This window comes from Ahaetulla prasina, chromosome 7 (assembly GCF_028640845.1).
Source record: "Ahaetulla prasina isolate Xishuangbanna chromosome 7, ASM2864084v1, whole genome shotgun sequence".
NCBI classification, from domain to species: domain Eukaryota; kingdom Metazoa; phylum Chordata; class Lepidosauria; order Squamata; family Colubridae; genus Ahaetulla; species Ahaetulla prasina.
The window spans coordinates 50091741-50103751 of NC_080545.1; the positions used below are offsets into that span (position 1 = coordinate 50091741).

Here is a 12011-nt window from a genome sequence, read left to right on the forward strand (position 1 = left end):
TGTATGATAAGAAGTTTTCCAAATTCAAATTAATCCAAAAAGAAAATTGCCTAAAATAAACAGGACATATAAGTATAGAGTCAACATTGCTTCCCAGCAGTACTGTTTAAAGTTACCCAAATCATTTTAAGGCAGGGTTCCCCAACATGATCAATATCCACCCCAAGGATCAATTGGACTAGTTGTTATTTTGTTATTATTAATAATAGAATTATTAGTTAAGTAATATTAAATTATTTTCATATAACAGATTTTTGGGGTTGATGAACAATCTAAAGAATCATGAAGAAATTAATGAGCTGAAGAATTGGACCACTTTTTTAAAGACTGATGGCCAAAAAAATCTTTGGCTGTCACTATAATCAATGTGCAAACATCTTGAAAATAAATTTGTTTATATTCACTCAGAGCTGGATGCTAGAGATATCTTTGGGAAAGGAATGGTGACCTATTAAGAAAGAGCGAAATGGCAACTTACTTCTGAGAAAGTGGAAAACAAGAAAGAAACACAAAATAGCCCTGCCTTTATTATATTTGGTATAAGATGGAATACAGCAAAACTTTGATATCAGTCTTCAGAGCCTCTCAAAATCTTCCTCTAAGATCAGGCAGCTCAGCTGTGACTGTCAGAGCCATTTTTTTTACTTTTAAAAGCATTTTTTACAACCTATTCTACCGAATAGGTTGTAAAAAATGCTTTTAAAAGTAAAAAAAGGCTCTAACGATCACACGGCTCTGCTGTGATTGTCAGAGCCTTTTTTTACTTTTAAAAGCATTTTTTACACTCTATTTGGCTGAATAGGTTGTAAAAAATGCTTTTAAAAGTAAAAAAAAGGCTCTGACGATCACACAGTTCAGCTGTGATCATCAGAGCTTTTTTTAACTTTTTAAAAGCATTTTTTAAAAGAAGCAGCAAGCAGGCGACCGGGTGATTAGGTGGGCATAGGAGGGGGGGGGCAGGGATTTTTGCTACCGGTTCTCCGAAACACCAACTGCCATTGCTACCGGATTGGCCATCTGGTCCAAACTGGGAGTATTTCACCCCTGATCTGACCAGTTCAAATATTTAAGATTCATCATTTACAGTTTCTAAAAAACAGATTAGGAACATAATGTGTTAAAGAGCCAAGGTGGCACAGTGGTTAGAGTGCAGTACTGCAGGCTACTTCAGCTGACTGCTAACTGCAGTTCAGCAGATCGAATCTCACTGGCTCAAGGTAGACTCAGCCTTCCATCCTTCTGAGGTGGATAAAATGAGGACCCAGATTGTTGGGGGCAATATGCTGACTCTGTAAACCGCTTAGAGAGGGCTGTAAAAGCACTATGAAGCGGTATATAAGTCTAAGTGCTATTGCTATTGCTATTGGTATAAGTTAAAATAGGAAAGAAAATGATAAGTTAGCATCTGTCTACCCTAGATGAGTTCATATCACCAGGACTGGATGGATTATACCCCAAGGTTCTGAAGGAACTGGCTGACGAGATCTCAGAACCATTAACTATATCTTTCAAAGATCGTGGAGCACCGGGGAACTGCCAGAGAATTGGAAAAGAGCAAATGTAGTTCCCATCTTCAAAAAAGGAAAAAAAAAATAGATCCAGGAAACTACAAAGCTATCAGCCTGACCTTAATACCAGGAAAGATTCTGGAAAAGATAATCAAGCAACACATCTGCAAACACCTACAAGCAAACAAAGTAATAATCAAAACATGGGTTTGTCAAATACAGATCATGCCAGACGAATCTTATTGCATTCTTTGTCAAAGCGTCAAAATTAATGGATCAGAGGAATGCTTTCGATATAATTTACTTGGACTTCAATAAGGCATTTAATAAAGTAGACCATAACCTACTACTTGATAAAACAGGAAAATGTGGGTTAGACAGCATCACTACCAGATGGATTCATAACTGGCTGACCAACTGCATTCAACATGTAGTCCTCAATGGAACTGCATCTACATGGAGGGATGTATGCAGTGGGTACCCCAAGGCTCTGTTTTAAACCCAGTACTCTTCACCATCTTCATCAATGATTTGGATGAGGGGATAGATGGAGAATTCATCAAATTTGCAGACAACACATGTTAGCAAGAATAGCCAACACTCCAGAAGATAGGCTTAAGACACAGAAGGATCTTAATTGGGTGCTATCTAACAAAATAAAATTCAGCGGTGAAGAAAGTAAGGTTCTACATTTAGGCAAGAAAAACAAAATGCTCAGGTATAGTATATGTCATACCTTGCTCAATAGTAGTAACTGTGAGAGGGATCTTGGAGTCCTAGTGGACAATCACTTAAGTATGAGCCAGCAGTGTGCTGCAGCTGCCAAAAAAGCCAACACAGTTCTAGGCTGCATAAACAGGGATAGAATCAAGATCACGTGAAGTATTAATACCACTTTATAATGCCTTGGTAAGGCCACACTTGGAATACTGCATTCAGTTTTGGTTACCATGATGTAAAAAAGATGTTAAAACTCTAGAAAGAGTGCAGAGAAGAGCAACAAAGATGATTAGGGGACTCGAGGCTAAAACATATAAAGAATGGTTGCTGGAACTGGGTATGTCTAGTTAATGAAAAGGACATGGGGTGACATGATAGCAGTGTTCCAATATCTCAGGGGCTGCCACAAAGAAGAGGGAGTCAATCTACTCTTCCAAGCACCTGATGGTAGGACAAGAAGCAATGGGTGGAAATTAATCTAAATTAAACTAAAGGAGAGAAGCAACTTAGAACTAAGGAGAAATTTCCTGACAGGTAGAACAATTAATCAGTGGAACAATTTGCCTCCAGAAGTTGTAAATGCTCCAACACTGGAAGTTTTTAAGAAAAGATTGGATAACCATTTGTCTGAAGTGGTGTAAGATATGCTGCCTAAGCAGAGGGTTGGAGTAGAACAGGGGTCTCCAACCTTGGCAACTTTAAGACTTGTGAACTTCAACTCCCAGAATTCCTCAGCAAAGCTGGCTGAGAAATTCTGGGAGTTGAAGTCCATAAGCCTTAAAGTTGCTAAGGTTGGAGACCCCTGGACTAGAAGACCTCCAAGGTCCCTTCCAACTCTTGTTATTCTATTCTATTTATGAAGGGGGAATGCAGATAAAATGTTAACTTTGCTTAGAAAAAAATCTCATTAAATTTATTACTGTTTATGCATTTAAAAGTGAAACTTGTAAAACTAAATTCTTTTCTACTTTATTTATTTATTTATTTATTTATTTATTTTGTCAAACACAACAGTATATATAAGCATGAAATAACCATATAAATTGGATACAATCAAGGGGAACATTAGGACAGGAACGGTAGGCACGCAGTTACGAAGTGCTCTTATGCACTTCAGGGGTTTGATTTGGTTAGGGAAGGACAGAAAACTTTTTAAGTACTGAAAATTGCTGGTGGGGTGACTGAGCTTCAGTTGTGTATAGCAATTGTAGGAAAAGCCAGCCATTTAGATGGAAGCAATGGAGCCCATAAAAAGAAAAACGTGTTAATGAGGAAGAAAGCGGCCTAAAAAGCGCCCGCGGCGATCTTAACTTTTCCTGATGAAAAATAAAGTTCTAAAGCTCAACTTTAACCCATTCATGAAGACGCATGCGCGTAAGAAGTAGACAACTAGAGATAGGAATAAAATAGAATGATAATAAATGTCCTACGCCGAGATCACCCTTGATTTGATAGTGTTTATTCCATTATCCATTATCACAAATTGGAAACGATGGCTATGATACATTCTTGAACTGCCAGTATAGATTAAGAAAATATAATTGTGGTGATTCATGGGGAAACCGCCCAAATGAGATGACAGTCGTCCTAATAAAAGCATCAATCAAGAATTCTCTGCTTTGCAAAATCCGATGTTACTTTAAGTAACCTTGTTTGAACCTAGAGATTCGTTTGCATGCTTTTGGTGGAGATGCTACGTATTTTTTTTTTACAATGCAGCCCTCTCCATGTTACTCAGAAGTTATTGTATGATAACCGGTCTTGATTAAAATATTCTCATATATATGCTGAATATTCTATAAAAAAATATTCCCACTCTCGTCCTCTGCTGCTGCGTTTAGCGTTTTGCCTCAGCAGAGAGGAAGGCAAGCTGCCGTCCAAAGAATTGATTTTTTTCCTCCTTATTCCCCGGAAGGAGGAAACCGAAGCTGCTCAAGATTAATTCGGAAGAGTCAGCCTTCGTATGAGTCTTTAGGCTATGAATCTATGGCCTTAGGGTTGCAGCTGGGTTCGGCGCTGATGGGGCTCCCGTGCCGTCTCGCCGGTTTGATCCGCGTCTCGCTGGGAAGAGGATGGAAGAGTATCTCCCTCCTCAAGAAGGTCGGCTGAAGCCAGGCGAGGCCCTAGTAGCCCTGAGGTGTGTCAGGAAAGCTGAGATGCAAACTCTGCAGGCTCTCGGCGCCTTTTAGGCGAGCCGCTCATGCTTCTTCCCCAGGACCGTCAGAGACGGAGCTGCGTTACTCGTAGGACCGCCGTTTGCCAACAGAGCATTTTAGGCTCTATAAATGAGTGGAATTAAATAAGAAGCCCGAAGTGGAGGGTAATGTGAGCGGAGGTATCTTTAAACACACGCGCGTGTATAGGTACAGCGAATTCATCGCAGTAATCGAACACTTCGCCGTTTATCAGAATGCCTGGAAGAAGATGGTGGCAATTTAACTGTTTCCCCATAGTTTACATTGTTGAGGGCTTCCCCCCTGCCTAGGCTCTTTCGATTTGTGTGCTTCCAAAGAGTAACTCTATCCTGTACTATACATACATGCCGGAAGTTTTTCCAAAGGGTATGACATATGCATATTTCCAATATTAAAATATATTGAAAATAGCCATTGAATTGTATACATTCTGGATATCTATTTCAATTTGGACTATTTATTTATTTATTTGTCTAACTTGTACAAGATAGCAGGTATAGGTTTAAACATAAACATAGGAAGTAAATACAGATCAATAGGGACAGTAGGACAGGGACAGTAGGCACCCTAGTGCGCTTATGCACATCCCCTTTACCGACCTCTTAGGAATGGGGTGAGGTCCACGGTAGACAGTTTGAGGTTGAAGCTATGAGAGTTTGAGGATGTAACAACAGAGTTGGCTAGAGCATTCCAGGCATTGACCAATCTGTTGCTGAAGTCATATTTTCTGCAATCGAGTTTGGAGCGGTTTACCTTGAGTTTGTATCAATTGTTTGCCCGTGTATTATTGTGGTTGAAACTGAAGAAGTCATTTACAGGTAAGACGTTGTAGCAGATAATTTTGTGTACTTTGCTTAGATCAGACTACAGAGGCACAGTTCTAGATTGTCCAAAATTTTGAGTCTGGTGGTATAAGGCATTCTATTGTGAGTAGAGGAGTGGAGTAATCTTCTCATGAAATGCCTCGGGACCTGATCAATTGTGTTAATATCCAGGCGGATGAGCTGTATTCAAGAATTGGTCTGGCAAAGGGTTTGTATGCCGTAGTTAGCAGTACAATGTTACAGGAGAAGAAGCTTCGTAGGATTAGGTTAACAATTCTTTATGTCTTTTTGGCAATGCTGTTAAAGTGAGCTCTGGGGCTTAAATCGTTTGAGATGAGTACTCCTAGGTCCTTGACAAAGTGAGGGTCGTCTACAAAATCGTTTCCGCCCAACTTGTATTCTGTGGTCTGATTTTTATTTTTATTATTTATTTATTTTTTTGCTAATGTGCAGGACAGAGCATATATTAGTTGAGCACAACCTCTGACACATAGTCAAAGTCGCTTTGTAGGGCAGCAGTATTGTCAGTGGTATTAAATAATTTTACGTCATCAGCAAAGAGGACACAGCTGCTTTTAATATGATCACATAAGTCATTGATGTAAAGCAGAAAGAGTGTGGGATCTAAAACATTGCCTTGGGGGACACCTGTTAATGGGTGCTGGATATGATTGGGCCCTCCCTATTTTGTCTATTTGTTGCCTGTTGAACAGGAACGTGGCTATCCCACTTGTGCAGGGATCCAGAGATGCCGTAAATACCTTTGAGGTTTGCATTGAATTGGTAGTGAATTATTAAAACTTGTAAGTTAACAGCAGAAAGGATAGTTGTATAGAAGATGATAACTTTTGACTAGTATCTTGTTTGCACAAGTTCTTTTTTTTAAAAAATAATAATACAGTGACAACAGTTTATAGCCTGTCACTCCAGATCTCATCTCCCAGTGTAGCTTTAGTAGTTTGGATTATCAGGTATCTTGAATAGGCAAAGGCAAACAGATAACTGGAAAGGACAAGTGGGGACAAAGGAATTTACCTTTCTTGACATCTTTGAAAACATTTACAGCAAAAAAAATGTACTTAATCCTTCATGTATACAAAATCACTTTTTCCAGCACTGAAAAACTAGTTCTTCAATTGTAATATTTTTTTCAACAAATCTTATTTTCAGGAACATATGTAGCTCTAATACAGAATTTGCAACCATGTGCTTTGTGAGTATCACCATAGAAAGGTATGGCAGATCATGTGGTCTCACAAACTACAGTGATCATGGATTTGATGGGGCTGAATTGAAGCCAATTGCTGGAGGCAGGAAATAAATTAAGAAAATCTAGGTTATTGATAGACAAAGAAAAGAAAGAAGAAAAGAGAATTTACAGGGCTGCAGTATAGGAAAGTTTGACCACTGTTGTGAAAACAGTTTAAAATTTTAAAACACCCAGATACCAAAAAAACCTCTCTGTGTTACACTAAGATTATGCCTGACACATGTCCTCTTTTTTCTGAATGATAACCCTATATTAGTGGTAATGAGTTTGACTCGGACAAATATTTGCAGTAGTAATAGTGCAAGGTGAGGAAGGATTCTACTTTACTCACCTATGCATCCCTTTTCTGCTATGTTGCATTCAAAATGTACTTCCTGAGATGAATTGCCAGCATTTATATTACAGGTAAGCACCCATGCCAAGTTACTTGTACACACAATAACAAAAAAACGTAAAATCTGAATGGTTGTCCTATTAAAGATTTAAGGCATTGCATTATATTTTAACTGGGCAAATTTGTACACAGATATTTTCTTTATCTCCACAAAGATAACAAAATTCTCCCCATGGAAATGTGTTTCTCATCATGGAAATTTAGTTCATTCTTTCTGACATTGTATGATTTTTCATATATTTTATTAATCTATATATATATTATTTATCTAAACATTTTCTGCTTTCTTCTATACACAGGTGATCAATTCTGGATTTTCCATGCTGTTTTATTCCTGGAATGATTTCAATAAAGATTACTTCAAAATGATAACAAACATCATCATTTTGAGTATACTTATATGTATTTCTTTATCTTTCTGGATTGTGTCCATGACCGCAAGCACATATTATGGTAAATTTTTAAAGTGATTACATATTTATGAAATGTTTGTTTATTGCATTCACATTTTAATTATTTTAATAGCTAATGTTGATATGTAAGCACACTTTTGCCATATTTCTATACCTGAAATATTTTAGGTTACTGCTGAAGTTTATCAAAAATATTCAACTATTCATATTAAAAACTATATATTTTAAGAACTTTAATATTTGAAATATATGTATAGCTAGTGGTTTAATTGGTAGTTAGTAGAAATAATGTATACATTATGTCAATAATTTATTTTAACTGATACTCCTTCCTCCTTCTATTTGCTTCACAATTAGGTATGTTCATCACCTTGAATTATTTATAAAAATAATAAAAGCTACATGTGTGTGTGTGTGTGTGTGTATAGCTGGTATTTTGAGAAAACAAAAATATCTATTTCTTAATTAAAATATTGTCATCTGTATGTCGCAGTGATATCTATCAATTAAAATAACTTTTGCCAACAGATTTTGGCAATGTAATTTCAGATGGTGTGAGACCTCAAAACCAGTGTTTCCATCTTTAGCAGCTTTAAGATGTGTGGACACCAACTCCCTAAATTCCCTAGGCAGCTTAAAGTTGCTAAAGTGAGAAACACTTCTATATAATGGTAACATATATTAGCCAATAGTCTAAACTGGATTGTTGCATAAATAAAATGAAAGCAATTAGATAGGATATGTTTCCTAATCTTCTTCAAAGAAAAGAGATAGTTACATCTGGTACATTTGGAATCCAGGATGTACATGTTTGTGGTTTAGTATGCATTTACTTTCTTTTCTCTTTTATAAGGCTTACAAAGCACTTCATAATTTCAAATTCATTAAGCATATTATAGCTTAATGTTAAGAAAATATGTTAAGGAGGCTATGAAAAAAAGAGTAAAACATACTCTCAACAATCTGGCTCCTCATTTTCCCGACCTTGGAAGATGGAAGACTGAGTCTACCATGAGCCGATCAAACTTTCGCCGCGAGCTTAAGACACATCTATTTATCTGCGCAGGACTGGACTAGAATTTTAAATTTTAAATTTGGTTTTTAACGGGGTTTTATTATTTTAATCATAATTTTAATATTCAGCCTTATTTAATAAGTTTTTTAATTGGTGTTTTATCTTGTATTTATATTTGTGTTTTTTATCAGGCTGTAAACCGCCCTGAGTCCCTCGGGAGATAGGGCGGATAAAAATGTGATTAAATAAATAAATAAATAAATAAACTCCTGGCAGTGGGTAGAGTCAGCCTACAATACTGCATTTTAACCAGTGGTGGGATTCAGCCAGTTTGCATCACTTCAGTAGAACCGATTGTTAACTTTCTGAGCAGTTTGGCAAACTGGTTGTTGGAAGAAATCATTCGGGCAGAGAACCGGTTGTTAAATTACTTGAATCCCATCACTGATTTTAACAATTCAAAATACTGCTTTTAACGTGCAGAGTCTTTATGTCTCAGTCACTAGCTACTGGCAGGGCATCCTGTTTCAGGTAAAACTGATTTGATCAGTTTATTTAGGTCCAGAAGGCCATCTTGAGAATTCAAATGAAATCAGCAAAGGGGCTAGAACCTGGTGGGGTTTTATCATGCATTGCCTCTATGCTTAACACTGGTTTCCAGAGATCTGGATGGTGCTGTCCCTTCTAGTTTTCCACTTGCAGTCATGACAGCGTTTTATCATAGCACATTTGATTGCTGAAAATGTAGAGGGTTGTTATGATTTTTATGTATTTTGTTTGATTATAAACTGCCAGGAATCTGTAAGAAGTTGTTAGTGTAAATATAGTCAATAGGTAACTAAATGAATAAGAACATTTTGGCTGTGGATGAAAAATATGTGTGAATTCAGAATGTTTCTAGATTCCACAAAGGGTAAAAATTACTTCCATTTTATGTCCTACAGCAGCAGCCTTCAACCTTTTGGGCACCAGGAACCGGTTCCCTGGAGAAAGGGTTTTTCCATGGACCGGAGGGGGCGTGGTTTTGTGTAATGCCTGCATCCCGTGGATGGGGCTTCACTTGTTGTATGGCCTGGTTGGTGGCATGCTGCGGACTGGTGCCAGTCCATGGATCAGGGATTGGAACCCCTGCCCTACAGGATAATTCTTCAATTGGCCCAATGTCATTAGAGGTTGTTGTTTTTTTCAAAGAACCTAACTGCTCACCTATCCCACCAGAATATTTTACTGTACTTGTATATAAAATGATACAATTTCAAGTGTATATTACTTAAAAAAGAATAAAAACTGCTTTTACTCTTCAACAGTTTTTAAAAAACATTATGGTTTGTACAATAGAATATTGGTCTTGACATTGTGTACTATTTTCAATATACTTTTTAGGTAGCTTGCGGCCAATTTCTCCATGGCGCTGGCTTTTTTCAATTTTGATCCCGCTAATAATTGCTTCACGAGCATTTAGGAAAAAGAGTCTTGATCATGGTGGAGCAATAGGAGGTATGGCTTTATCTCTTAATTTTGATTGTATAGATTTTTGAGATGTATTTTCCTTCACCTTTCAACTTAGCATTAAGATGATAATGTTTATTGTCATTATGCTTTTTTTAAAAAAGTTACCTGCATGTGCAAGCTTTCAGTTAAAATAATATTCTATTCTTACTGTGGTAATAATTTGTTCCCATCACTTTGCAGGGATAAATATACGTAAATTATTTATTATTTGATGTATCATTTGGCAAATTGTCTTCAGCATTCTGGATGGAAAATAAAGTAGAATTCAGGAGGTGGCTTGACTCTAAATCGATGCAAAACTATTTTTTACACCTCATATAATGCTGTCTAATCTAGATTACTATTCTGGGTTATGAGTTCTCATTACTTGAATAGATATTTATGTTCAAATTATGTAATTAATGTAAATATAAATGTTATTCAAATAATAAGTTACTCATAACAAAGATGTTACATTTAGATGTGTGTATATATTTATACCTACATGTACACACACACATATACATAGATCAAATTTCATCTGATATTAGATGAAATTTGATCTGTGTATATGTGTTTGTACATGTAGGCATATGTATGAATGTGTGTGTGTACTAATACATATTCAGTCAAGTTGTCCTATACCCCTAAATATCGAAAATAGTCTGAGGAAGCTTAGGATCCTATGTCTGGTTAACCAAAAGTAAGACACTGGGGTGCTTTTAGAAGAAATTTGATATTTCTTCTGATATCTGATATCAGAACAGGTAAATAAAGGTTATTGACAGTAGATTACTACGGCAGCTATGTAAGCTTTTTTCTTTGTATGTTTTAGCATATTCAAAATAATTTATTAATGTAGGCATACTAATTCTTTATTAGTACAGTCGAGAAAATTGCCTATACTAGAAATACTGTGCTAAAAAGCTGGGACTCATTATTGTGCAACCTTTTCTTTATGGAATTCATAGTCTAATTATGATTCTTAGCAAGTTTAATCTAACTTGTTTAACAGAAACCAATCTTGATTATTCCATGCTACCTCTTCAAGATGACCTACAGTTTTAAGTTACATAGGAAGAGTGGGAAATATAAGTTTATTTATGACAGTTTGTATGAATCTAGCATTTATAATAAAATTTGGAATACTGAGAAAAAAGGAATTTAGGAGACATACCAGATTCTATCAGAAACATCAAATGTAGTACGGTATGTAAAAAAAAAATTAATATGACTGTATCTTCAGATACCTGGATTATGAATGGATGATATTTTTCCAGTCATATTACCAGAATATTCTACCTATAAAGGTAGAAGCAACAGGTCTGAAGAGAGATAGGAACAGAACTAAAGGTGTAGTGCTTTCCTCCAATCAAGATAAGGTAGAATAATTAATGGGCATATTAATTGGAATGATGGCATTTAGACCATTACAAATGGAATGCAGAAACATGGGGAAGCTAGCTTAGTTTACTCCCATATTATGTAGAAATACTGCATACATACTGAATTTGTAGATCTTATTGCCTAATACTTTCAAAGATTATGTTCAGTACTATAGAAAAATGCAGTGGAATATCATAAAACAAGATATGGCTGGCTAGAAAACTGAATAGGAGTATTCCATACTGCCACTGTTTTGTGATTCTTTTTGATATTGTTACTAACGACATAGTGTTTTCTTTCTGCAAGATTGCTTTAACTTGCACAGTCTGTACAAAACAATAAAATTATTGGACTATTATTTCAATGTAGGTTGATGCCAAATACTTTTAAAAAGTCAAATAATTAAATTTCTGGAAGAAAATGATTGCAAAAAGTAAATTGTAATTTTTTCTCCAACTTTCCCTTTTCCTTTAGGTTTAATTGTTGGATTTATCCTCACTGTTGCAAATTATAGCTTTTTTACCTCCATGCTTATGTTTTTCATTACTTCTTCCAAACTCACCAAGTGGAAAGGAGAAGTAAAAAAGCAAATAGATTCAGAATACAAAGAAGGTAAGCTTTTATTTTAAGAAATTTAATAATGATTTCCCCTGATTTTAGGGAAGGAATGGTGTAATGCTTAGATTGGATCTGGGTAGGAAGAAGCTGGCCTTCTCCACTTCACTTTTGCCCTTTTCTTATCAGTCCACAAGATCCTGGAAATATTTCTTTGGGGAACAGGATTCTATTGAGAAA

General features: G+C 36.1%; 1 protein-coding gene across 7 annotated transcripts in view; it reads left to right on the forward strand.

Annotated features, from left to right (window-relative positions):
- The window catches only part of TMEM19 (transmembrane protein 19), a 30270-nt gene that overhangs the window by 13238 nt on the left and 5021 nt on the right, over positions 1-12011 (forward strand). For 3 of the 7 annotated variants that reach the window (XM_058190501.1, XM_058190505.1, XM_058190506.1), the window contains exons 2-4: positions 7211-7364; positions 9723-9836; positions 11691-11828. In XM_058190501.1, the coding sequence (XP_058046484.1) occupies positions 7232-7364; positions 9723-9836; positions 11691-11828 (385 nt within the window). In that variant the 5' untranslated portion in view covers positions 7211-7231. The other 4 variants (XM_058190500.1, XM_058190502.1, XM_058190504.1 and 1 more) reach the window with 4 other exon arrangements.